The sequence below is a fragment of the Aureococcus anophagefferens genome (assembly GCF_000186865.1).
Source record: "Aureococcus anophagefferens unplaced genomic scaffold AURANscaffold_9, whole genome shotgun sequence".
NCBI lineage: Eukaryota > Pelagophyceae > Pelagomonadales > Pelagomonadaceae > Aureococcus > Aureococcus anophagefferens.
In genome coordinates, this window is record NW_008705569.1 from 1,356,585 (window position 1) to 1,382,643 (window position 26,059).

The 26,059-nt window shown below is 73.7% G+C and overlaps 7 protein-coding genes across 7 annotated transcripts in view; 4 read left to right on the forward strand and 3 right to left on the reverse strand.

Moving 5' to 3' along the window:
- Positions 1–597, forward strand: part of AURANDRAFT_64292 (hypothetical protein) — a gene marked incomplete at both ends in the record, with an annotated part of 2,354 nt that extends 1,757 nt beyond the window's left edge. Inside the window, one exon of the mRNA XM_009038750.1 lies at positions 126–597. Within this exon, the coding sequence (XP_009036998.1) occupies positions 126–597 (472 nt within the window). The remainder of the gene's footprint in view (positions 1–125) is intronic.
- A 230-nt stretch (positions 598–827) lies between these two features.
- On the forward strand, positions 828–2,234 carry AURANDRAFT_64293 (hypothetical protein; the record flags this gene model as incomplete). The annotated part of the gene is made up of 1 exon (XM_009038751.1): positions 828–2,234. One exon carries the CDS (start codon positions 828–830, stop codon positions 2,232–2,234), a length of 1,407 nt encoding a protein of 468 aa, XP_009036999.1.
- Positions 2,235–3,807: 1,573 nt separating this feature from the next.
- AURANDRAFT_64294 (hypothetical protein) lies at positions 3,808–6,796 on the forward strand (the record flags this gene model as incomplete). Its single annotated transcript, XM_009038752.1, has 2 exons — positions 3,808–4,629; positions 4,760–6,796. 2 exons carry the CDS (start codon positions 3,808–3,810, stop codon positions 6,794–6,796), a joined length of 2,859 nt encoding a protein of 952 aa, XP_009037000.1.
- A 1,754-nt stretch (positions 6,797–8,550) lies between these two features.
- Positions 8,551–10,253, reverse strand: AURANDRAFT_26536 (hypothetical protein; the record flags this gene model as incomplete). Its single annotated transcript, XM_009038789.1, has 3 exons — positions 8,551–9,687; positions 9,812–9,982; positions 10,050–10,253. 3 exons carry the CDS (start codon positions 10,251–10,253, stop codon positions 8,551–8,553), a joined length of 1,512 nt encoding a protein of 503 aa, XP_009037037.1.
- A 133-nt stretch (positions 10,254–10,386) lies between these two features.
- On the reverse strand, positions 10,387–11,613 carry AURANDRAFT_59023 (hypothetical protein; the record flags this gene model as incomplete). The annotated part of the gene is made up of 2 exons (XM_009038788.1): positions 10,387–10,509; positions 10,561–11,613. 2 exons carry the CDS (start codon positions 11,611–11,613, stop codon positions 10,387–10,389), a joined length of 1,176 nt encoding a protein of 391 aa, XP_009037036.1.
- A 2,639-nt stretch (positions 11,614–14,252) lies between these two features.
- On the forward strand, positions 14,253–15,044 carry AURANDRAFT_13029 (hypothetical protein; the record flags this gene model as incomplete). Its single annotated transcript, XM_009038753.1, has 1 exon — positions 14,253–15,044. A coding segment is annotated over one exon (792 nt), but the record flags the coding sequence as incomplete, so codon positions are not given.
- Positions 15,045–18,844: 3,800 nt separating this feature from the next.
- On the reverse strand, positions 18,845–19,456 carry AURANDRAFT_64297 (hypothetical protein; the record flags this gene model as incomplete). The annotated part of the gene is made up of 1 exon (XM_009038787.1): positions 18,845–19,456. The coding sequence occupies one exon, from the start codon at positions 19,454–19,456 to the stop codon at positions 18,845–18,847; it is 612 nt and encodes a 203-aa protein (XP_009037035.1).
- Positions 19,457–26,059: the final 6,603 nt, after the last annotated feature.

Here is a 26,059-nt window from a genome sequence, read left to right on the forward strand (position 1 = left end):
CCCGCGCTCGCCGCCGCCGTCGTCTCCGTCTGCGCGGCCGCGCGCGCGGACGCCGCCCGCGGCGCCGCCGCGGGCGACGCGGCCGCGGCCGGCCGCGTCGACGACGCCGACGCGCTCCGGCGGAGCTGCGCCGCCGCCGCGCGGTCCGCGGCGGCCGCCGCCGCGGGCGACGGCGACGGCGCGGCGCCGTCCTGGGCCCAGCTCGCGGACGCGCTCGACCGCCTCGACCGCGGCGCGCCGCGCGACCCCGGCAAACCCGAGGCGACGCGCGCGGGCAAGGTCGCGGCCTGGTTCGGCGGCCTCGCCGGCGGACGGAAGAAGGGCGAGGACGACGACCGCTCGCGGCTCTTCGGGGCCGCGGAGCCGGCGGCGCCGGCGGCGGCGCCCGCGACGCCGCCGCGGGCGAAGAAGGCGGCCGCGACGTCCGCGACGGCCGCCGCGGACCTCGAGGGCCTCAAGCAGGGCTTCGCGGAGCGCGGCGAGAAGCTGTCGCGCCTGAGCGACAAGGCCGAGGAGCTCAACAACGCGGCCGAGGAGTTCGAGCGCATGTGCACGCGGCTGAACCGCGACGCGCAGCGCGGCGGCCGGTGGTGGTGAGGGACCTCCTGTTTTTAATAAGTCGGGGCTTGCCTATCGACTTGCCTATATATAGATCGTGGACCCGTGGTTGTGGAGGAGTTGTGGAGGCCTTTGTAGGCTCTTTGTAGCCTCTTTGTGGGCGGCGTCGAGGCGTAATCGGCGAGCGGGATCACCGAGCTCGGCCAGGCAGATCAGGTGTCCAGGACTCGGCCTCACACGGCCCGCGTCCCCGTCCCCCGTACGAACTCATGGAGGCCGACGGCGCGCCAAGCACGGGCCCGAACGTGGAAAACCCGGCCGAGGCCGAGCTCCTGAAGCGCTTCTTCGCCACGATCAAGGCGGTGCCGGAGGAGCGCCGGGCCTCGGTCTACCGCGTCGCCATCGCCGCCGCGGAGCGGTCCGCCCTCGGCGAGGACGTCGAGGCGGATGCGTCGCGGCCCCACTCGCGGGACCCCGTGTTCATGGCGCTCGCGCGCGGCGTCGTCCGCAAGCGCGACGAGGCGTCGGCGTCGGCCGCGAAACGGCCGAAGAAGCCCAAGGGCCCCACCGACGCCGACGCGAAACGGCCGAAGAAGCCCAAGGGCCCCAAGGCGCCCCTTCCCGGGCGCCGCGGCGGCGGGCAGGCCTTGCCGCTCTTCCTCGGCCCGCGGACCGTCGAGTCCGCGCGCGCGGCGATGATCGGCTACGTCGACGGCGTCTACGGCGCGAGCCGCGGCGGCGCGCGGTGCCCGCCGGACCGCTACGCGGGCTGGAGCGTCGTCATCACGGGTAGCGCCGTGGAGCCGCTCCGGTTCGTCGACGGCGACGGGAGGGTCTGGCGCACCCGGAACGACGCGGCGCGGAAAATGGGCCTCGTGCCAGAAATGCGCCCGCCCGAGACGCGGAAAATGGACCAGCAGTGGGCGAAGACGCACTTCGGCGACCGGCGCGCGCTCCTGCTCGAGGGGAGCGCTCCGGCCGCCGCGAAGGACGCCGCCGCGCCGCCGCCGGCCGCGGCGGCCCCGGACCGGGCGCCCCGCGCGTCGCCGCCGGCCGCCCGCGCGTCGCCGCCGCCGCCGCCGCCGCCGCGGCCCCTCGGGACGCCGAAGACGACGCCGACGCTCGCGCCGGGCGCCGCGCCGGCGCCCCCGCGGGCCGTCGCGCTGCCGCCGCCGGCCGCGGCCGCCGTCGCGGCGGTGCACCGCGCGCTCGCGCCGACGGCGCTGCCCGCGCGCCTCGCGCAGCCCATCGGGGCGCCGCCGCCGCCGCGCGCGGCCGCGCCGCGCGAGGCCGCGCCGCCGCCGGCCGCGCCGGAGGCCGCGGACGAGCCCGCCGCGCCGCCGGCCGCGCCGGAGGCCGCGCCGCCGGCCGCGGACGAGCCCGCGGCGCCGCCGGCCGCGCCGGAGGCCGCGCCGGAGGCCGCGGACGAGCCCGCCGCCGCGCCGTCGCCGCCGCGGCCGCCGCCCGCGGCCGCGCGCATCCCGCCCGTGCGCCAGTCCTACGCGCCCGTCGCGTCGCGGCCGTCGCTCAACGTGACCTTCCGCGCGAACCGCCCGCCGCCGGCGCGGCCCGCCGGCCCGGCCTCGAAGCGGCCCGCGCCGCTCGACGCGCTCCAGGCGCTGCGGAACCCGTCGCCGCGCGCGGGCCACCCCGACGGCGGCGAGCCGCGCGCCTAAGCGTCGGGCGAGCTGGGTTAGGGGAGGGGGGGGGGCGCGCCGCCGCGCTAGACTTCGACCTGGCGGTTGTGGAGGACCATGCCGAGGATCTTCTCGTCGCGGTCGAGGCGCTCGCTGTCGATCTTGCCGCGGTGGACGGCCTCGCGCGCGAGGCTCTCGATGCGCTCGCGCCGGCTCAGGTTGACGTCGTCGTCGTCGGCGAGGATGTCGAGGATGGTGTTGGCGTTCGTCGCGGCGACGGCGCCGTCCGGGTCGCGGAGGCAGGCCTCGAGCGCCGACGCGTAGGCCGGGTCGCCCGCGGGCACGTCGACGGCGGTCTGCGCGCGGAGGAGCGCGACGGCGGCGTTGGAGTTGTTCGCCTTGGCCGCGCCGTTGATGGCCGTGCCGAAGGTCACGGCCGTCGGCGCGATCGCGCTGCCCTCCATGGCCTCGAGGAGGTCGAGCACCTCCTTGAAGCGGCCCTTCGCCGCGAGCGAGTTGAGCGCGATGTTGTAGGAGACGACGTTGAGCGAGATGTTGTTGCGCTGCATCTCCGTGAGGAGCGCCGTCGTCGCGTTCTCGAGCTCCGCGCCCTGCGCCGCGTGGAGTAAGGCGTTGTACGTGCTCCGGGGCACCTCGAGGCCCTCCTTCTTCATGCGCCGCCAGAGCGTCATGGCCGTCTTGCCCTTGAGCGGGCGCGACTTGCCGCAGGCCGTGATGGCGCCGTGGTAGAGGGGCACGGACCGCTTCTCCTTGGGGAGCGCGTCGACGATGGAGAAGGCCGTGCGGTAGTCGCCGACCTTCGCGACGGCCTTTAAAGCGAACTTGAGCGACTCGCCCGTCATCTCGCCGATGGTGCCCTCCTGCTTGAGCGCCTCCTCGGCGAACTCGCGCACCTTGCCGCCGTCGTCGAGGCGCGTCGCGGCGATGATGCCGCACCGCAAATCCGACGCGGACCGGTCGGAGATCGCGCCGACGGCGCCGAGGCACTCCGGGTTCTTCCGCGCGCGGAGCAGCGCCGGCGCCAGGGCCGACAGGAGCGGGTCGTCGGGGGCCACGCCCGCCTTCTTCACGCGGGCCATCGTGTGGCCCACGAGCGCGCCCAGGGCCGCGGTCGGCGCGTTCGTCGTGGCGACGACGCCCAAGACCGCGCCGAACGCGTCCGTCCGCTGCGACAGCAGCACGTCGCCCTGGGGCGAGGCGGCGGCGGCGTCGATGGCGCGCAGGCCGTCGACGGCGCTGAGCTTGCCGAGGTCCGTCGCGAACTCCTCGAGCGTCGTCGAGTCGAGGAGGGCGACGACGCTCGAGAGCGACGCGGCCTCCGTCGCCGGCGCGTCGGCGACGGCGCTGCGCGCGAGGGTCGGCGCGCGCGTGGCGGGCAGCGCCTGGAAGGCGCCGCCGAACGCGGCGAGGGCCAGCACGAGTGACATGGTGGAGCGCGACGCCATCGTGGTGGGCGTCAATATGATCTGTCTGATGTGGCCCGTGCATGTTTGCCGTCATCGCCGGCTCACGGCAGCCCGGCATCTCGGACCGACGCTCTCCCGAGACGCGCACACCTTCAGCCTCACCGCCGCCGGCCGGGAGGCAGGCGATGGCCGCGGCGGGGTCCATGCTGCAGAAGCTGCTCCAGCCCTTCGCGCGGCCCGCGCGGCCGACCCAGGTGAGCCTCGGCGAGTCCCGCGGCGCCGAGGGCAAGGAGCCGGAGCTCAGCGACGAGGAGCGGCGCTGCGAGATCGTCGAGACCTTTTTGCGGCGCGACGCGCACGGCGGCTTCGGGCTCTTCTTCGCGAGCGGCGGCGGCGCGGCGGTCGTCCGCAAGGTCTCGGGCATGTGGGACGCGCGCGTCAGCGACGGGCGGCGGCTGCTGGCGCCCGGCGACACGGTCGTGCGCGTGGGCGGCTTCCCCACGGCGACGGCCGGCGACGTGCGCCGCCAGATGGCGTCCGCGGAGACCATGGTCGCGCTCACCGCGCGGCGTACGTCGGCGCTGCGGCGCCGCGTCGGCGGCGCCGACTGCGTCGAGGCGGCGGAGCGGAAGCCGAGCGGGCCTACGGTGGCCATGGAGGACTCCGCGGCCGTCGAGGAGGAGGCGCGGACCCTCAAGGTGCCCGTGGACCGCCTGTCGTGGCTCGCGGAGCCGGAGCGGCCGCGCGAGACCAAGGGGGGCGAGAGCGAGCTCCGCGCGGGCCTCCGGGGTCTCGCCGAAGGGCTCATCGAGAAGCCCAAGGAGCCGAAGCCGTCCGACGACCTCGACGTCATCGCGAGCGCGGCGGAGCGCACGCTCGCGCCGCCCCCCTCCAAAATCTTCAAAGAGGGCCTCGAATTCTCCGCCGTCGGCGCCTGCGTGGACATCAACCGCCGGTTCGGGACGTCCCGACCAAACTTTGAAATTCTCTCGCTCGGTCAATTCGAAGTCGATTCGGCTGTTCTTGGACGAGTCGATTGCTCTCAGCGAGTCCTCGAAGCACAGCCGAAGAGTCTGGTCCACACCGTTCGATCACGCGCACATTGAAGTCGGGTTGAAGATTCGAGTTTCCACGCAGGTCGGCGCCGCGATGGCGCGCGAGCTCGACCGCGTTGGGGAGACCGCCAAGACGTTCCAGCGGGGCCTGGAGGCCGACGAGAGCGACGACGGCGGCGAACAGCGGTCCTACGGCGCCGCCGCGCTCGAGCTCGCGGCCGCGGCGGGGTCCTTCGCGACGGCCGCGCGCGTCGTGCTCCGGCCCGAGTTCCGCGCGGACGTCGTCCGCGCCGCGGAGCCCGGCGGCCAGGCGGCGAAGCGGCCCATCAACGTCGCCGCGCTCCTCGCGCCGGGGCTGCTCCTCGTGTCGCGGCACCTGCTGCCCTTCGCGGACGCGCTCCGCAAGTCGCCGCTCCACGCGCGGCGCCGCGACGGCGCGCGGTGCCTCGCGGACGTCGAGGCGCGCGCGAAGCACGCGTCGCACCTCGCGGAGCTGGCGCTGACGCTGACGGACGAGGACGCGCGCGAGCTCAGCGAGCAGGACCTGGAGCAGACGCTTCTGGGCGCCTTCGCGTCCTTGAGGGACGCGGCGTCGGGCTGGCGCGACGCGCGCGCGGCCGCGCGGCGGTGCCACGCGCTCGCGCGCGCCTGCGCGGCGGCGCTGCACCCGCCGGCGAAGAAGCGGCCCTCGCACGAGGCCGCGGCCGTCGACGTCACCGTCGACTTCTGCGACACGCCCTCCGGCGGCCGCGGCCTCGTCCGCGACGCGGAGCTCGCGGGGAACCACCTCACGGAGGCCATCTTGGCCGCCATCGACGCCGCGGCCGCGGCCTGCGGCGCCCTCGACGCCGCGTGCGGCGGCGACGAGCGCGCGGCGGCCGCGCTCGGCGACGCGCGCGAGGCGCGGTGGCGGCGCGCGGACGCGGACCGGCGCCGCGAGCTCCAGGACGTGCTCGTCGAGCGCGAGACGTCGCTCGCGAAGCAGGCGCTCGACATGGCGCGCGTCACCGTGCCCCACGCGGGCGACCTCACGGCGCTGGCCGCGAGCGCGGAGCGCCGGCTCCTCGCGACGCTCGCCGCGGAGCCCGGCGCCGCGGCGCCCGCGCGGCCCGGGGACGACGGCGCCGCCGCGCCGCCGCGGGCGCGCGACGCGGCGCCGCCGCCGCCGGAGGGCCCGTCGGCCTCCGACGAGGCCGCGCTCCTGCAGAAGCTCGACATGGCCAAGCCGCCGCCGGAGGGCGCGTCGGCCTCGGACGAGGCCGCGCTCCTGCAGAAGCTCGACATGGCCAGGCCGCCGTCGTCGCCGCCGCCGGACGCGGCGGTGTCCCCGCCGCCGCCGCCGCCCGACGGCGCCGCGCCGCCGCCCGACGGCGCCGCGGCGCCGCCGCGGCCCGAGGACGAGGGCGGCTTCGGCGACTACTTCGACCTCGCGACGGAGTCGCTCCGCGCGAAGAGTGCGCTCCTCCGCAAGCAGATCGCGGACCGGGAGCGCATCATCGACGCCCTCGACGCGGCGTCGGCGGAGTTGGAACTTTGCCGGGGCGACGCGGCGACGCGCGAGGCCGAGGCGCGCCGCGTCCGCGACGTCGCGCGGCGCCGCGTCGCGGAGCGCCTCGCGCACCTGGGGCGCGCGCGGAGCGCGCTGGCGCGGGGCGCCATGATCTCGGGCACGGCCGTCGCGCCCCTCGCGGGCCGGGTCGCGGCCGTCGTCGACCGGCTCGTCGAGGCCGCGCGGCGCGTCGCGCGGCTCGACGCGGGCGTCCGCGCGGCGCACGCGACGCTCGCGGCCGTGACCGTCGAGTGGCAGCTCGCCAAGCACGACAAGCCCCACCTCAAGCACCTGCCCCTCAGCGAGCGCGCGTCGAACGTCGTCCGCGCGTGCGCGCGGTCGCGCCGCGAGCTCCGCGTCATCTCGCGCGAGGCGCGCGCCGCCGGCGAGCCCGACGACACCGTCGACGCGGCCCTCGCGCGCTTCGACGCGCTCCCGCGGCCCAACGACGCCGTCTGGCAGCACGAGACGGTCCCCGACGCGGACGCGGCCGCGTACCTCGCCTACGACGCGGGCGACGACGACGACGACGACGACGGCGGCGGGGAGGCGGCGCGACGGGATCCCTAGGGGTGTGTGTGTGTGTCTCCATCGACGCCCGGGGAGGCTTCCAAGTAGGCTTCCCCAAGGCGCGGCGATTCCCGAACTGCAACGTCAAGTAAAAAATCAAGAATCAAGTATCCATCGGTTAGGGGCTCAGCGCGCTTTGCGCTTTGGTGGGACCGGGAGCGCGGCGCGGCGCGCGGACGACACCTCGACCCCCCCTCTCCAACAAACATGACGGCGCCCACGGCTCGGAGCAGCGGCGAGCCCGTGGCGGCGTGCTCGTCGAAGCCGGAAAAACCGACGCGCATGAAGCGGAAGCAGCGCGCGCTGCGCGCCGCGGGCCCCAGCGGCGCGAAGACGGACCTGCCGGACCGGCGGCGGCTCTGCGAGGAGATGCTCCAGAGCGGCTTCGTCCAGTCCTACGTGGACTTCTTCTACCTCACGCACCGGCCCGACCCCGAGGAGCTGACGCTCGCCGAGGGCGCGGGCGGCGACCTCGGCGCCGGCGGCGGCGGCGGCGGCGACGACGGCGGGCGGGGCGGCAACGCGGAGGTGCGGGACATCCAGGTGCCCCCCGACGAGATGGTCTACATCCGCGACAACCTGACGCACGCCGAGACCGCGCGGCGCAAGGGCGACACGGCGACGGTCTACGCGGCCTACAGCAATCTGGCCCAGTACTTCCAGGAGCGGTCCGGCGACCCGAAGACGGGCGTCTACTTTTACGAGAAGTGCCACGAGATCGCGCGGCTCACGGGGGACCACCGCGGCGAGATGGCCGCGAACCACGACCTCGGTTTGGCGCACACGATCATCGGCGACGTCGACGGCGCGACGCGGTACCACGAGCGCCACCTCGAGATGGCCCGGGGTTTGGACGACCACCGCGAGATGCGCGCGGCGTCGAAGCAGCTCATCGACGTCTACCGCGCGGCCGCGGAGGAGCGCGAGGCCGCGGGCGACGCGGACGCGGCGGCGCGCGAGCACGAGCGGTGCCTCGAGGCCGCGCGGAACGCGGGCGACGCCCAGGCCGAGGCGCGCGCGGCGCTGGCGTTGGGGCGGGCCCTCGTGGTCCGCGGCGAGGAGTTCGCGTCCGAGGCCGTGCGCACGCTCGAGACCGCGGAGCTCCTGTGCTCGAAGCTCGGCGACGCCGAGGGCGAGGGCCGCGCGTCCGCGGCCCTCGCGGCGGCCTGGCGCGCCAAGGGCGACGACGACCGCGCCCGCGAGTACCTCGAGCGCTGCCTCGAGCACGCCCAGGTCACGGACGACCTCGCGGCGCAGGCGGCCGCGTGCCGCACGCTCGGCGCGTTGCACTCGGCGCGCGGCGACTTCAACCGCGCCGTCGAGCTCCTGCAGCGCAACTTCTCCATCGCGCGCCAGCTCCTGGCGTCGGGCGACGCGGACACGGCCCTCGTGGACCGCGCGCGCGTCCACCTCGGCATCGCGCTCGGCAACGAGGCGCTCGGCAACTACCTCCGCGCGCTCCAGACGGACTTCCCGGCGCTCCTCGCCTGGAAGAACGGCCGCGACGCGCTCCCGGCGGCGGAGAAGGAGGACAAGGGCGACGAGGACGAGGAGGACGAGGACGAGGACGACGAGGACGACGAGGACAACTAGCGCGCGGCCGCGGCCGGGCGGCGCGCGTCGCGACGACGCCTAGAGAACTAGGGAGACCCTTCGTGCGTGGGACCTCGGCGGCTCGCGGGGATCGCGCTCGTGTCCTTCGTGCGTGGTGTTAGGGGCCTCGGACGCGCGCGCGGCGGCGGGCGGCGCGGCGCCTAGAAGTGGATGGGCTGGGAGGACGCGGCCATGCAGGCCTCCTTCATGGCCTCGGAGAGCGTCGGGTGGGCGTGGCAGGTGCGCGCGATGTCCTCGGAGGACGCGCCGTACTCCATGCCGAGGACGCCCTCGGCGATCATCTCGCCCGCGTTGGGGCCGATGATGTGGACGCCGAGGATGCGGTCCGTGGCCTTGTCGCAGAGGACCTTGACGAGGCCCTCGGAGTCGCCGACGGCGCGGGCCCGCGAGTTGGCGGAGAAGGGGAAGGAGCCGACGACGTAGTCGACGCCCTCGTCCTTGAGCTGCTCCTCGGTCTTGCCCGCGGTCGCGAGCTCCGGGTGCGTGTAGATGACGCCGGGGATGACGTCGTAGTTGACGTGGCCCGCGAAGCCCGCGATGGACTCGACGCAGGCGATGCCCTCCTCCTCGGCCTTGTGCGCGAGCATGGGGCCGTCGACGACGTCGCCGAACGCGTAGATCGACGGGATCTTCGTCTTGAAGTGCTCGTCGACGACGACGCGGCCGAGCTTGTCCGTCTCGATGCCCAGCGCGTCGAGGCCGAGCTTGTCCGTGAAGGGGCGGCGGCCCGTGGCGACGAGGACGACGTCGAAGCGGTCCGTCGTCTCCTTGGACGGGTCCTTCGCGGGCGCGTGCGTGAGCTCGACGCCGCCATCGACGACCTCGGACGCGACGACGCCCGTGTTGAGCTTGAACTTCATGCCCTGCTTCTTGAGCACGCGGAGGAAGGCCTTGCCCACCTCCTTGTCGACGCCGGGGACGATGTTGCCGAGGTACTCGACGACGGTGACCTTCGTGCCCAGGCGGCGCCAGACGGAGCCCATCTCGAGGCCGATGACGCCGCCGCCGACGACGGCCATGGTCTTGGGGATCTTGTCGAGCACGAGGGCCCCCGTGGAGTCGACGATCTTGCCCCCCGCGTTGTCGACGGGGCACGGCGGCAGCGGCGACGGCTCGCTGCCCGTCGCGATGAGGATGTTCTTCGACTCGACGGCCTCGGAGCCGCCGTCGTTGAGCGCGACGGCGACGGAGTTCGGGCCCGTGATCGTGCCGTGGCCCTGGAGGTAGTCGACCTTGTACTTCTTGAACAGGAACCTGGGCGGTGCGACCGGTTTCCACTCGTTTCGGCTGATTCTTGGACGAGCGATCGTCTCTCGGAGCGCTCTCGAAGCGTGGATTATGTTTCCGGAACGCGCGCGCGCGGAACACTCGCGTCGAAACACCCGTTCGCGGCCCCGAGACGAGCTCGATGCCGCCGGTGAGGCTGTCGACGCTCTTGCTTTTGTTCGCCATCATCTGGTCGAGGTCCACCGTGACGTCGCCGCAGTCGATGCCGTGCACCTTGAAGTGGCTCGTCGCCTCCTCGTAGAGGTGGCTGCTGTGGAGCAGCGCCTTCGACGGGATGCAGCCGACCTGCGGCGGGGGGTCGCGCGTCGCGCGCGCGGGCGACGGTGCGCGCGCGCGGACGCGGCGAACGCACGTTTAAGCACGTTCCGCCCAGCGTCCCCCGACTCTCGACGCACGCCGTCTTCAGCCCCAGTTGGGAGGCCTTGATGGCGGCGACGTAGCCGCCTGGGCCGCCGCCGATGACGACGACGTCGTACTGCTCGCCCGCCGCGCTCAGCGCGCGGGTCGCGGCGAAGCGGTGCGAGGCCGCGAGGCGGCGGCCGGACGCGGCTAACATGGTGAGCTCGGAGAAGCGCGCGCGCGAGTGGCCGTCGGCGCGATGGAAATTGCTGAGGCAGGAGGTTGGCGACGCCGTCGACCTTGCCGGCAATGTGGATGTTTACTCGCGTCCGCGCGCGCCGCGGTCCTCCCTAAAAGCTCTTGCGGTGGATGATGGACTCGTCGTCCTCCCACTCCTGCTTCATGATGCGGACCTGCTTGAACGTCTCGAGGGACGCGAACATGGAGCCGCCGATCCACGCGGCGAACTTGCGCTGGCTGTTGTAGCCGCGCTCCGCGGTGCCCGTCGGGTTCGGCCCCGGCACGACGCGGAGGTGGCCCTCGGGCAGGATCGCGCTGAGCTCCGCCTTCATGCGGTCGCAGAAGCCCGGCAGCATGGTCGTGCCGCCCGCGAGGACGACGGCGCCGCGCAGATCCGGCTGGAAGTCGCGGTCGCACATGCCGATGGACTGGGCGACGAGCTGGGGCAGGGCCAGCTGGTCCGCGCGCCCGCCGAACAACACCTGGGGCGCCGCGCCGCGCCAGGCGCCCGCGACCTTGACCATGGTCCCGTCCGGCAATTCGTATTCGACGTCGGCGAACGCCGCTCCGGGCGGCGCCGCGGCCTTGCCGTCGGCCGGCGGCGGCGGCGCCGCGGCGCCGTCCGGGCCCGGGGCCGCGGGCGTCCCCGGCTGGGCCAGGGGCTGCGCGCGGCAGAGCTTCTCCTTCATGTCGCGGACGACGTTGAAGCCGAGCGTGCTGCCCGTGCGCCGGAGGTTCGCCGCGAGCGCGGACGTCACGTCCTGGCCCGCGAGCTCGCTCCGGAGCACGGCGTGGGCCAGGGCGAAGCCCTCGAAGACGGGCACGGCGTGGCTCACGCCCGCGCCGCTCTCGAGGACGACGCCGCGCGTCCGGCCCGACGCGAAGAGCGACAGCGACGCGGAGTTGAAGAAGCAGAGCGCGGGCACCTTGAAGGTCTCGAACATGATCTGGGCCGCGCGCTCCCGCGCCGCCGCGGGCGTGCCCGGGGCCTCCGCGAGGAGCACGCTCAGGCCGCCGTGCGCGCCGCCGGACGCGGACGAGCCCTCGGGGTACTGGTGGAGCTCGCGGCCAAAGGTCACGTCCCAGAGCCGCTCCATCTTCTCCCAGTTGCCCTCGGCGACGAGGCCGTGCTGGATCGGGTGCTGCGCCGCGTTCTCGAAGTGGCACTCCACGGACTCCGGCCGCCGGCCCCCGGACCGCGCCAGCCCCGACAGCGCCTCGGCCCCGCCCTCGTCGAGGATCGACGGGAAGACGGACCGCGGCGTGTCCTCGCCGCTGTAGCCCGCCTTGACGCTCGCCGACCCGGCGTCGATGACGATGCAGTCGCCCACCTCCATCGTCGCGGTAGTAGTCCCGGTCCGGTTATCGTTTGGCAGCGCTGAATTAATGCTGAATTATACACGGGGTGAGGCCGACATTTTACTTGGGGCAGCCCTTACAAGCCCTAACGATGCCTCCACCCAAGGAGGCGCGGAGGCCCTCCGAGGTCCGGCGGCGGACCCACAACTTCGGCGCGGCGCCGGCGGCGCCGGCGCAGCCCCGGGGCCCGCCCCCGCGGCAGCCGCCGCCGCCGCAGGCCAGGGCCGTGCCCGCCTTCCCCGAGCCGAAGCACGAGCCCAAGGGCCCGCTGCGCAAGGTCGACAGCCTCAACGAGTACAAGGGCCAGCGCGCGTCGGCGGCGCAGCACTACTCGCCCATCGCCCGGCCCTCGGCGGGCGGCATCCAGCGCGTGTCGCTGAGCGCCATGGCGGGCAACAAGAACGTAAAATTCATGCCGCCGAAGAACGCCGCGCCGCCGAAGCTCCTCGCCAAGGCCGCGCCGCCCCGCGACGCGCCCAAGCCGACGGGCGCGAGGATACACCAGCACGCGCCCGCGGCCGAGAAGACGCTCTCGCCCGAGTGGACCCAGCACTGGGACGAGGAGGTCGGCTCCCACTACTACTTCAACTCGACGACCGGCGAGGCGACCTGGGTCCAGCCGACCTAGCGTAACGGGTCCCCGGGAGGGTCCGCGGTCGCCGCACGCATGCGGCTCGAGGTGCGCCGGCGCGCGCGCGCACGGCGTCGGCAGACGGTCACTGAGACGGTCGACGGCGTCGGCGCGCGCCGCGCTGCCACCGATCCACCGTGCGACGCGAACCGTCGCAAGCACCAACGAGCACGCCGACGCGCGCGGGCGCGGATCGACCTACGCTGGTGCGCCACGAGCACCAACGCGCGCGTCGGACACGACTCGCTACGAACTGCGCGCCTGCAGCGCCGCGGCCACGACTCGCCGCGCGACGCGCCGCCGCCGCCTGAGGCGATGGGCATCACGGGCCTGAACAAGTTATTGCGGCCCCTGTCGCGCGACGTCGACGCGCGCGACTACGCGCAGCTCGCGGCGGGCGTCGACGGCTCCGCCTGGCTCCACCGGGCCTACTGGGGCGCCGTCGCCGAGGACGTCGACGAGCCGGCCGAGCTCGAGGCGCGCGTCTGCGCGTATTTCGAGAAGTACGCCGCCGTGCTCGCGACGGAGCTCGACGTCGCCGTCACCGTCGTCTTCGACGGCGCGCCGCCGGCCCAGAAACGGGCGAAGACGCTCAAGGGGACCGCCGGCCCGCCGCGGCCGTCGCCGCAGAGCTTCGTCGCCGCGGTCCGTAACACACTCGCGCCGCTGCGGAACTGCGCGACGCTCGTCGCGCCCGCCGAGGCCGACGCGCAGCTCGCGTTCCTCGCGCGGCGCGGCGACGTCGACGTCGTGCTCACGGACGACGCGGACCTCGTCGCCTTTGGGTGCCCGCGCGTGCTCCTCGGCGCGCGCGTCGTCGACGGCGACGGCGAAAGCGGCCGCACGCTCCGGGGCGACGAGTTCGCGCTCGCGGACCTCGGCGCGGACGCCGCGGGCCACCCGGCGCGCTTCTGCGACTGGTCCGAGGACGCCTTCCTGAGCTTCTGCGTCGCGTGCGGCTGCGACTACTGCCCGCAGGTCCGCGGCGTCGGGCCCGTGCGCGCCCGCGAGCTCGTCGAGTCGCAGCGCGACCCGGAGCGCGTCGCCGCCGCGCTCGCCGAACTGCCCAACGCGCCGCCGGACTACGCCGCGACCTTCCGGCGGGCCTTCGCGCTCTTCCGCCACCAGCGCGTCGTCGACCCGTCGACGGGCGACGAGGCGCACCTCCGGCCCATCGCGGGCCTGGACCGGTCCCTGCTGGGGCTACCGCCCTTCGACGGCGACGGCCGCGACGACTTCGTCGAGCTCTTCGGGCCCCTCGCCGCGCGCGGCGGGGGCGACGCGTCGCCCGCGGACGCGCCCGCGGCCGCGGAGGCCGCGTTCGAGCAGGACACGGACGAGGACGCCGGCGCTCCGCCGGCGGCGCGGCGGGCGCGCAAGCGAGAGGCGCCGCGCTGCTTCGTGTAAGTCGTAGAGGCTCGAGCTCTCAGGCAGAGATAAGTGCACGGTCGCTGCACTGCCAAGATTCGTGTGGAGTCGGTTTCATCTTGTGCCTCGCGTTGCGATACTTTGCGAGGCTAGCGGCGCCGCCGCGGGACACGGTCCGATGGCGACGGACTCGGTTTCAGCGCACGTGGCGGCGCAGCAGAAGAAATGGGAGGAATACCTCGCGAAGCACGCGGTGGAGAAAATCTACCGCGACATGACCGCTGAGATGATCGCCGAGCAGCCCGAGTCGCCGGCGCGCCGCGCGGCGCCCGACGGCCGACGCGCGCCTCCGATCCCGAGCGCGCGTGTTCACAGGTCAAATTCATGTACGCCTACCTCGCGAAGAACTACCCGGAGGTCACGGCCGGCGAGGCCGGCGGCGCGGCGCCGCCCGCGGCCGACGAGCCCGCGGCCGACGCGGCCGAGGAGGAGGCCTACGACAGCGAGCTCGAGGAGGACGACGACGAGGACTACGCCGACTTCATCCCCGCCAAGCCCGTGGACAAGACGAAGAAGCGCGGCTCCATCGTCAGCGAGAAGGTCGAGGTCGCGGACGACTGGAAGCCCCCGGTCTACGACAAGCCCGACGCGGACACGAAGTTCGTCACGGACATCCTGCCCAAGCTCTTCTTCCTCAGCGGCCTCACGCGCAAGGAGCTCGGCGTCCTCGTGGGCGCCATGAAGGAGATCCCCTTCGCGCCGGGCGCGGACATCATCAAGCAGGGCGAGGAGGGCGACATGTTCTACATCGTCAAGGACGGCATCTGCGACATCGACGTCGAGGGCGTCGGCAAGGTCATGGAGATCCCCTGCCCGTCCAAGGAGGACCCGACCGTGCTCCGGCGCTACTTCGGGGAGCTCGCGCTGCTCTACGACGCGCCGCGCGCGGCGACGGTGAAGGCGCGCGACGCGGTCACGTGCTTCGGCCTCGACCGCAAGACCTTCAAGTCCATCCTCCAGGACACGGCGACGAAGCAGCGCCTCCTCTACGCCGACTTCCTCGCCCAGGTGCCCCTCTTCAAGGGCTTCTCGCAGGACAAGCTCAACTCGCTCTGCGACGCGCTCCAGGCCAAGGACTTCGAGCAGGGCGACGTCATCATCAAGGAGGGCGACCACGGCCACGACTTCTACATCATCGAGACGGGCACGGCGGAGTGCACCCAGTCCATCTCCGGCGCCGAGGTCTCCGTCTGCCCGACGCTCGGCTCCGGCGCGTTCTTCGGCGAGCTCGCGTTGCTCAAGGACGCGCCCCGCGCGGCGACGGTGACGGCGTCCTCGAAACTCTCGACGGTCCGCATCGACCGGGCAACCTTCAAACGCATGATCGGCGACATCTCCGCCGTCAAGAAGGACTACGCCAAGGTCAAGTAGAAGCGGGCCCGCGCGCGGCCCGCCGAGCTCCCGCGCCCGCCCCGCCGCCCCCGCCCCCCGGCCGGACGCGCCCCCACACCGATAAAGTTTCCGCATCTCTTACTTTTGCAGCGACCCGGGCAGGCTCGCGCGCCGCGCTGCGCGGCTCGCGTCGGCCTTGGCCTTGTTCGCCGCCGCGGTCTTGGCCGCCTGCGCCTGGAGCGCCGACGGCGCCGACCCGCCGGCGGCCCGCCGCGGGGGCGCGGCGACCGCCGGCTTCGGCGCCGGCTTCGGCACCGCCTTCGGGGGCGCCGGCTTCGCCTTGGCGGCCGGCGCCGGTTTCGGCGCGCCGCCGAAGGAGAAGGCGGGCTTTTTGGCCGCCGGCGCCGGCGCGGGCGTCGGCGCCTTGGCCTTGGGCGCGCCGCCGAAGGAGAAGGCGGGCGTCTTCGGCGCGGGCGTCGGTGCCTTGGCCTTGGGCGCGCCGCCGAACGAGAAGGCGGGCTTCTTCGGCGCGGGCGTCGGCGCGGGCGTCGGCGCCTTGGCCTTGGGCGCGCCACCGAACGAGAAGGCGGGTTTCTTCGGCGCGGGCGTCGGCGCAGGCGTCGGTGCCTTGGCCTTGGGCGCTCCGCCGAACGAGAAGGCGGGTTTCTTCGGCGCGGGCGCCGGCGCGGGGCTCGGCGCCTTGGCCTTGGGAGCGCCACCGAAGGAGAACGCGGGTTTCGGCGCGGGCGCCGGCGCGGGGCTCGGCGCCTTGGCCTTGGGAGCGCCACCGAAGGAGAACGCGGGTTTCGGCGCGGGCGTCGGCGCCTTGGGCGCCGGCGTCTTGGCCTTGGGCGCGCCGCCGAAGGAGAATGCGGGTTTCGGCGCGGGCGTCGGCGCCGGCGTCTTGGGCGCGGGCGCCTTGGGAGCACCGAAGAAGGAGAACGCGGGAGCCTTCGGCGCCGCGGGAGCCTTGGTGGCAGCGGCCTTGGCCTTGGCAGCACGGTCCGCTTCGGCCTTGGCCTTGGCGGCGGCGTCGGCCTTGGCCTTCGCAGCCGCGTCGGCCTTAGCTTTGGCGGCAGCGTCGGCCTTCGCTTTCGCGGCGGCGTCCGCTTGAGCCTTGGCGGCGGCGTCCGCCTTGGCCTTGGCAGCCGCGTCGGCCTTGGCCTTCGCGACAGCGTCCGCCTTGGCCTTTGCGGCAGCGGCAGCGGCGTCGGCTTTCTCTTTCGCGAGCTTCGCGGCGGCATCGGCCTTGGCCTTGGCGGCCGCGTCCGCCTTCGCCTTGGCAGCCGCGTCGGCCTTAGCCTTGGCGGCAGCGTTCGCCTTGGCCTTGGCGGCGGCGTCCGCTTGAGCCTTGGCCTTTGCGGCGGCGACAGCCTGAGCCTTGGCCTTCACGTCGGCCGCCTTGGGCGCCGTGGGCTTGGGTGCTGCCTTGGCGGCGGGCTTGGGCGCTGCGGGCGCTTTCGGCGCGCCGCCGAAGGAGAAGGCGGGTTTCGGCGCGGGCTTGGGGGCCGGCGCCGGCGTCTTGGCCTTGGGCGCGCCGCCGAACGAGAAGGCCGGCTTCGGCGCGGGCGTCGGCGCCTTGGGCGCCGGCGTCTTGGCCTTGGGCGCGCCGCCGAACGAGAAGGCCGGCTTCGGCGCGGGCGCCGGCGCCTTGGGCGCCGGCGTCTTGGCCTTGGGCGCGCCGCCGAACGAGAAGGCCGGCTTCGGCGCGGGCGCCGGCGTCTTCGCCGCGAGCTTGGGCGCAGGCTTGGGCGGCGCCTTGGCCACGGGCTTGGGCGCTGGTTTCGGCGCCGGCTTGGGCGCCGGCTTGGGCGCGACCTTGGGCGCCGCGGCCTTGGGCGCCGCGGGCGCCTTGGGCGCGCCGCCGAAGGAGAACGCGGGCTTGGGCGGCGCCTTGGGCGCGGCCTTGGGCGCGGCCTTGGGCGCGGCCTTGGGCGCCTTCGGCGCGCCGCCGAAGGAGAACGCCGGCTTCTTCGGCGCGGGCGTCTCCTTCGGCGCGGCCTTCGGGGCGGCCGCCTTCGGCGCGCCTCCGAAGGAGAAGATGGGCGCCTTGACGACGGGATTCGCGGGCGGCGCCTTCCTCGCCGGCGCCGCGGCGACCTTCGGGGCGGCCTTCGGGGCGGCCTTCGGGGCCGCCTTGGGCGGCTTGGGCGGCGCGGCGCCGAAGGCGGGCAGGTCGACCTTGGGCAGGTCGAGCTTCGGCGCCGCGACCTTGGGAGCCGCGAGCTTCGGCGCCGCCGCCGGGGCCTTGGGCGCCGCGGCCGCCTTGGGCGCGCCCGCGGACGAGACCTTGGCCTGGAGCGTCTTCGGCAGGGCCTCGACGGCGGCCTTGGCGTCCGCGACCTGCTTGGAGGCGCCGTCGACGGCCGCGGCGGCGTCCTTCCGCGCCTGCGACGCGGCCGCGGCCGTCGACTCGGCGGCGGCCACGACGGGCGCGACGGCGTCGCCGATGGACGCCGCCGTGGCCTCGTAGGCCGCGCCGACGCCGTCGACGAGGCGCTCCGCGGGGCCGAGCACCGCGCGCGCCGCGTTGTCGGCGGCGTCGATGCGGAAGCCCGCGGACACGCGGAAGACGCGGCCGTCGGCGTCGAGGTGCACGCCGACGGCGCTCAGCGCGCCGTCGCCCTCGGCGCAGTCGATCCAGACGCGGCGCGCGTCCACGAGGGCGTCGACGCGGAAGTTCGAGAACCGCGGGCCCGCGGGGCGCCAGGGCCTCCGCCGGAGCGCGCCCGCGAGGTCCGTCGCCGCGAAGGCGTCGCCGACCAGGGTGAAGTCGGACGCGAAGAGCGCCTGCTCCTCGGGCGACGCCGGCGCGTCGGCGAGGAGGACCTCGAGCGCGGCCGCGGCGATGCCGAACCTGGGCAGGAAAAGGGTGCGAAATTCCCAACTTCAAAGGCTCCTATCTCGGTCGCTTTCCGCTCGTTTCGGCTGATTTTTCGACGAGCGATCATCTCTCGGAACGGTCTCGAAGCGTGGATGCTTTTCTCGAAACGGGCGCGCGCGGAACACTCACGTTGAAGCGACGTTGAATCACCCTTGTCCTGCCCTGTGCCGAACATGGCGGGCGCCGCGAGCGGCGGCGCGGCGGCCGCGACGCCGCGCGGCAGCGGGTTCCGCGGCCGCGCCAGGAAGCCGCTGAGGAAGCGCTGCACCGAGCCCTCGGCGGCGCCGGGCAGCGCGCCGCCGCGGTCCAGCGCCGCGCCGACCTCGAGCGACGTGCACTTGCCCGACCCGTCGAACGCCGCGGACCCGGCCACGAAGCTCCGGAAGGGCCCGGACGCCCCGGCGTCGCCGTAGGGCTCGACGATCGTGCCCTCGCGCGTCACCGTGAAGTAGACGCGGCCGCCGAACTCGCGGAACTCGCCCGCCGCGAAGCCGAAGTCGGAGCTCGCGGCGCGGAGCCCGCCGACCGCGGGCTTGGCCCGGCCGTAGCGCCGCTTCGTGAAGACGGCGCCCGTGCCGCGGTCCGTGAACTCGAAGTCGTCGGCGAGCAGGGCCGGCGACACCTCGCCGAGGTCGCTGCCGACGAGCGCCGCCGCGGCGGCGAGCGCCGGCGACGTGGCCTCGGCGTCGTAGCGCTTGATGTCGACGACGCCCAGGCGCGTCGCGGACCGCTGCGCCGGCGCGGCGGGCGCCACGAACGCCGCGCAAGGCGCGAGCAGGCACAGGATGGTCGTCGCGCGCACGAGTCGCATCGTCACAGCCTCTTCCTCTTCCCCCTCGCGTGGCGCGAGGGCGACCGTCCGGGCACTTTGACGTCGCCGTCGACCTCGGGACGCCGTCGCCGCCGCGCGGCGCCACCCGTACACCGCGCCACCTTACCCGATCGCGTGCGGTATCGCCGCGTGCCGGGGCTCGGCGCCGCGCAGGACCGCGTCGAGGATCTGCTTCGCGCGGAGCGACCAGAACCAGACGTCCCTCGGCGACGCGCCCCGCTTGGAACTCCCGCGCGGCGGCTCGTCGCCGAGGTCGGCCGCGCACGAGTTGATGTCCGTCGCCGCCAGGGGCACGGACACGGAGCGGGCCGCCTGGCCCTCGAGGCTCAGCCAGAGGATGTCGTGCATGTCCACGTCGGCCGCGGCGTCGCCCCAGACGGAACCGTGGAACGCCGCGAAGCTGTAGCGCGCGCCCCGGCGGAACTTGTGGCGCGCGTCGCAGGCCGCGGCCGACCGGCGGTCGAAGCGGTCGCCGCCGACCTCGGCGCTCGCGCCGCGGAGGCGGCTGACCGTGCGGTTCGAGTTCCGGAGCCGGGCCTCCGCGGCGCGGAGCGCCGTTTTGCCGCCGAGGCAGAACGTCCCGACGGGCTCCAGGGCGCCGCAGGTGTCGCGTCCAATGACATCAACAACAGCGCCCTCGACGAGGTAGCCGGCGCGGAAGCGCCGCTGGTGCGTGTGGAAGTGCGCGCCCGCGAGGCGCCCGGCCAGCGGCATGCGCGTCGACCACCACGAGACCGTGTCGTCGCCAGGGATTTTGTAGGTCCCCCAGGGCATGGTCTGCCGCGGGCTGTGGAGCCAGACCTGGTTCACCGGCGCGCACGGCGCCGTCGCAAAGGCGAAGCGCAGCCGCACGGAGAACGCGAGCGCGCCCGCCTCGGAAACTTTCGCGCGGACGTCGTCGGTCTCGGCCGTCGCGACGAAGGACCCCGCCGGGTCCCGGTACTCGTTGGTGAAATCGGGCCGCCCGTCGTAGGCGACGCAGGTGCCCGGGGCCCAGGACGTGTTCCACGCGCCGGACGCGTCGACGAAGTCGCCGTGCGTCTCGAAGACGTGGAAGTCGACGCCGTCGGCGCCGTCCTGCACGTGCAGGTGGTGCACGCGGAGCGGCGGCGACCCGACGGGCGCGCCGTCGGCGCCGACGGGCCCGCCGAAGAAGGACGTGATCCGCCGGTTCCGCAGGAGCGCGTAGGGGAACTCGCAGGCGTGGGCCACCATCTCGCCGGGCAGCGTGCCGGCGGCCGAGGCGCCGGCGAGCTCGAGCTCGAGGAACGCGGCGCTCCGCGACACGACCTCGCAGCGCGGCATGCGCCGCGAGGTGCCGCGCGCGACGAGGAGCGCGACGGCTGCGCGGAGCATCGGGGGATGTCACACCATCGTGTTGACCCTGGGCAGCCCGTCCAAACGCTGAAGCGGAGGCGCCGGCCGCTGGGGTGCGGCGCTGCGTTGCCACCGCTAGCGGCGCGCCGCGAGGAGCGCCATGGCGCCGGGCAGGAGCATGGTCGGCGCGGACCTCTACGACTGGGAGAACACGGAGTACCCGAAGTTCGAGCTGGAGAAGCTCAACCCGCGGGACCCGGACTTCGTGAAGAGCGACTTCACGGACCGGGACATCGTGCTCGCGCTGCCGCCGGCGCCCTACGTGCCGCCCGAGGACAAGCGGAAGCAGATCCGGCCCGGGACGCTGGCGAGCTACCCGGCGATCCTCTGCCCGCGGAACCGTACCGTCGGGTTCACGCGCGCGCAGCTCCAGGGCGCGCGCTTCGCGCGCGAGCTCGAGCACGAGCTGTCGTCCGACGGGTCCTGGACGCCGGGCAAGAAGCCCGGCGACATGTACGGCAAGCCCTGCTGGCAGAAGCGCGACTCGGGCTTCCGCCACGGCTTCCTCAGCGTCAAGGTGAACCGGAAGCTCGCGCGAAAAGCGGTGAACACGGCGACGCTGGCGACGGGCCAGCGCTTCCACGACATCCTGGGCGCGCCCAAGTTCCGGCGCGACGGCAAGCGGGCGACGGCGCTGGAGCAGACGGCCGTCGACGACAAGTGGACGCTCTGCCACTTCCTCGTCCGCTACGGCAAGCTCGAGGCGCGCTGGGTCTGCGGCCAGCCCCACGAGTACAGCCACGGTTTTGTGTTTTCCGTGGGCCACGAGCCCTTCTTCGTCGTGGACATGAAGGGCGTCGGCCGGCGGCGGCCCGTCGTGTCGTTCGTGACGTCGCGGCTCTTCGAGAACGACCAGGTCTTCAAGCTGAGCAACCACGAGGTCATGTTCTACGCGACGTCCGTCGGCGACGGCGGCCTCTCGGACAAGCAGTTCCGCTACTGGGTGCGCGCCCTGCAGCACCGCACCTTCACGACGGAGGTGACGAAGTACGGCCCGGAGCCCGTGCCGCCCCGGGCCGTGCGGTCCACGAAGGACGGCCGGCCCGTCATGGGCGCCGCCGTCAAGATGCGCGTGAAGCAGACGTGCGTCATCTGCCGCGCGGGCGCGGGGCCCTGGCACCCGCGGCCCCGCGTCTTCGCGCTCCCGCCGCACGGCCTCTACCACAGCGACGTCTGCTGCGACAAGTGCGTCGAGAGGAACGCGGAGAGCTTGCTGATCGAGCGCATGAAGTCGGCGTCCGTGGACACGGACGCCATGCGCGTCCACGAGAGCGAGTACCTGTTCAAGCACCAGCACGCGCCGCAGCCCTTCGACTGGTTCGTGCCGGACCCGCACCCGGTCATCCGCCCCATCTCCGAGGACCACGGCGTCGGCGAGGCGGCGACGGGGCCGTCGCGCGACGAGGGCGACGGCCGCGCGGCGGCCATGTACGCCCACGACGCCAAGGAGGAGGCCCGGAATTTACCGGACGGCCCGAAGCGCGTCGCGCTGCTCGCGTACGCGGACACGTTGAAGCTCGCGGCCGCGGACGCGCGGCGCAACGTCTCCGCGGCGGCGGCCGTCGCGTCGGCGCTGCGCATCACGTCCGTCGTCAAGGCGAAGGATCTCACCGTCGACGAGGACATCGACCTGGAGGTGCTGAAGGTCGAGTACATGCGCGACGCCATCGCGACGCGCGCGCCGCCGGCAGGGCAGCAAAAGGGTGCGAAATTCCCAACTTCAAAGGCTCATATCTCGGCCATTTTCCACTCGTTTCGGCTAATTCTTGGACGAGCGATCATCTCTTGGAACGGTCTCGAAGCGTGGATGCTGTTTCCGGAACGCGCGCGCGCGGAACACTAACATTGAAGCGACGTTGAATCACCCTTTTGCTGCCCAGGCCCCCGGAGCACGCGGGCAACCGGGAGCGCTGGAAGTCCTTCGTCCACTCGAAGACGGCCGACGCCGTCGAGGCGCGGCTCCGGCGGACCCTCGAGGTCTACTACGACGCGTTCCTCGACGACGCGCTGCCCCGGCTCTGCGGTGTCGTCGCCGCGAACGCGCTCGAGGACCACGCGGCGCTCCAGGCGAAGAAGCTGGCCAAGAAGATCAAGAAGTACGTCGCGGAGCTCGAGAAGCACGCGAACCACGCCGTGAAGATCGCCGGCACCGCGCGGAAGCGCGCGGACCGCTGCATCACGCAGTCCGACGGCGCGCTGAAACGCGCGCTGAAGGCCGCGCGCGCGGGCGGCTACGTCCCGCCGGAGCCCAAGAGCCCGCCGAAGAGGAAGGCGCCGCGGGGGTCCTACGTGCCCATGGACGCCGTCGCGCCCAAGGTCCTGAGCGACGAGTCGTCCCTCGACGACTCGCACGTGTCGCTCTCGGACGTCGGCTCGGGCGACGACGACTCGGACGACGAGTCCGGCGAGGACGACGAGTCCGGCGACGAGGCGTCGGGCGACGACGAGGGGTCGGGCGACGAGGGGTCGGGCTCGGGGTCCGGCTCGGGGTCCGGCTCGGGCGAGGAGGACGGCTCGGGCGACGACGACGACGGCTCGGGCGACGACGAGGACGGCTCGGGCGACGACGAGGACGGCTCGGGCGACGACGAGGACGGCGACGGCTCGGGCTCGGGCTCCGGCGACGAGGACGAGGACGGCGGCGGCTCGGGCTCGGGCTCCGGCGACGAGGACGGCTCCGGCTCCGGCTCCGGGGACGGCTCGGGCGACGACGAGGACGGTTCCGGCGACGACGAGGGCTCGGGCGACGACGACGCCACCGGCGACGGCGACGAGGCGTCGGCCACCGGCGACGAGGCGTCGGGCGACCGCGACGGCTCGGGCTCGGGCTCCGGCGACGAGGACGACGAGGACGGGTCGAGCGACGGCGGCCACGAGGAATCGAAGGAAGGGTCGACGGCCGACGAGGACGAGGACGAGGAAGACGGGTCGAGCGACGGCGGCCACGAGGAGTCCAAGGAGGGCTCGACGGCCGACGAGGACGACGACGACGAGGAGGAAGACGGCGAGGAGGACGCGTCGACGGACGCGGACGAGCCCGAGTACCAGTAATGTGCTGTGTTGTTACCCCGCGGGGCACTCGGGGAAGACCTCCGGGATCGCGAGCGCCGGGGGCACGTCGGCCTTGATCGTCGGCGCGAGGTTGTCGTCGGGCACGTAGGCCGGGAACGCCACCGTCCGATCCGGGAGCGGCGGCAGCACGTCGCCGAAGCAGGCCCAGTCCGTCGCGAAGAGCCGGCGGATCGACGCCTCGGCGGCGTCCGACGCGTCGGACTTGGCGAGGTCGCAGGCCGTCAGCGACCACGGGCTGCGGGCCTGCGAGCCGCGCATGTAGTGGACGCCCTCCAAGGCCTCCCGGTCAAGCTTGCTCCGGTTCGCGGCGCTGAGCCAGGGGCTCGGCCACTCGACGCCCGGCCGCGCCGCGCGCGCGCCGAGGATCGGGAGCCGGCCCGCGAGGTAGCGCGCGACGCGGTCGAGCGCTTCGACGCGCGCGACGACGGACGCCTCGGCCGCGAAGGCGTAGCGCGCGAAGGGCTGCACGTGCCGGAACTCCAGGCCGGCCGAGAGGCGGCCGAGGTCCCGGACGCGGCCGAGGCAGCCGAGCCACCGAACGAACTTGTCGACGCGCCGGTCGCGGCCGATTTGGTCGCTGGGCTTCGACGTGTAGTACGCCCGCTCCGCGTCGCTCAGCGACTCGTTCCGCTGGCAGAAGCGCTGGAGCGTGCCCGGCGCGGCGACGTGGTCGTAGCTCGCGACGACGCGCTCCACGGGATCGCGGACGACGGCGACGACGAAATAGCGCGAAACGTCGACGGGGTCCGCGTCGCTCTCGCCGCAGCGGCGCGCCTCGCCGTACCAGCGCCGCGCGAGCGTGCAGTTGTAGAGCTTCGCGAGCGACTCCACGACGTAGCGCGACCCGGCCTTGTGCGGCGTCGCGACGAGAAGCTCGTTCTCGAAGGTCGTGAACCGCAGCGCGAGGTTCCGCACCGCGCCCGTGGCGCATCGCGCGGCGCGGCAACGCGCGATGTCGGCGCTGGTGCGCGTGGCGAATGGACGAACGACGGCTGCGTCGTCGCATTTTGCGGTCGCGCGGTGGGCGAGGAGGAGGAGCCGGACGAGCAGTCGTTCCATCGCATCGCCGGCGTCTCTCTGGGCAGCCTTATCGCATCACCGGTGTCTCTCGGGCAGCCTTATCGCATCCTCAACGCAGTGGCCGGACTCGGGCAGCCTTATCGCTTCATTATCGCGACCACTGGACCGTCTCCGGCGCTCACACGCGCGCCCCATCGCACGTGTTGAAGCCGCACTTGTGACATCAACATCCCGTGTCGATGACGCCTTCTCGCCATCCTTGCAAGGGCAGGCGAAAAAAGCAGCCAGCCGCCCGGGGTCGACCCAGCCAGCCAGCCAGGGACGTCCGGTCCACGAAACGACCCCTCGCTACAACCTCTACAACGCGCGCCTACGGCGCGCCGCGCCGTCCTGGGGCGGCTGCGGCGACCGGCTGGCCGCCGGCCACGCGCGTCGGCGCTCGCGCTTCCGTCACCCCCGGCGGCCACTCCGGGCGCCTAACTAGATTTTGACATGATTCCCGAGCGAAAATCGCAAGATTTGGACATGCAACGTCTACATTGAAGAAATGGGTGGCTGCCAGCGACCGAGCCAGCCAGCCAGCCAACATTTACCTTGCGGTCTGCCAAACCGTCCCCGGGTTGAGGGTTGTTAACATTATCTTAGACTGCCCTAGATCCTTGAGGACCGAGAGCGCGTGCATCCCGCGACACGATGTCCACCGCGCGGTAGCAATGTGCCCGCCCTCCCCGTGTAACGGCGGCGGGCCCTGGCGCCCCGGGCGTCCGGCGCACGAGCGCTCCGGTCTCGCCGGCGGCCCGCGCCCGGCGAAGTACGGCCGCCTGCCCCACGTCGTCGTCGACCGGCGCCACCCGCGGGTGCCCGAGCGGCGCTGGTGGCTGCTCATGCTCCTGGCGCTCGTGCCCTTTGGGGGCCACTTCTTCAAGAACGCCCTGAGCGCCCTGCAGCCGTTCCTGCCGCTGTCCGCGACGCAGTACGGCGCGCTGCATTCCACCTTCGCGCTCCCGAACGCGACGATCGCGCCCATGCTCGGCGGGCTCCTGTACGACTCGGCCCAGCTCCGGCGCTGGGCGACGCCCATCTTCGCGCTGCTGGCCTTCTGCGGCGGCGTGCTCTGCGTCGGCGGTCTCGGATTGGACGACCTGGCGCTCACGTACGCGGGCGGCGTCACCTTAGGTTTGGGCCAGGGCTGCGTCGTCGTCGCCTGCCGCGCCATCGCGTCGACCTTCTCCCACGCGGCCTTCGCCCAGGGGCTCTTGGCCGGCGTGGCGAACCTGGCGTCGTTCCTGGCCAAGTCCGGCGCGGCGCCCGTCGCCGCGAGCTTCGACCTCGGCACGTCGTTGCTGGTCATGGTCGCCGCGCAGGGGCTGAGCCTCACGGCGTCCTTCTTCCAGGGCGCCTTCGCGCGGAAGAAGCGGCCCCACCACTTCCGGCGCCGGAACCGCACGTGGTGGCACAAGCTCCGGTTCTTACGAACCGAACGGTTCTGGCTCGTGGCTTTGGCGCACGGCGTCTTCGTCTGCGGCTTCAAGGTCTTCGAGAACTTCTCGTCGATCATCCTCGTGCGCGCCTACGGCTTCAACCCGGAGAAGGCGGGCTTCATCGCGTCCGTCGTGCCCCTCGCGTCCATCTTCCTCGCGCCGTTGGCGGGGTTACTGTCGGATCGATCGAAGACGCAGCTTCCGTGCGTGGCCGCCATGGTCCTGGCCATCGGCGCCTTCGGCGTCCTGTCCCTGCCGCCGCAGGACGTCGACGAGGCGTCGGGGCCGTCGTCGGCGCCGCTGCCCGTGCTGGCCATCGCCGTGTCGCACGCGGTGCTTCCCACGCTATTGCTGGCCAAGGTGCGGG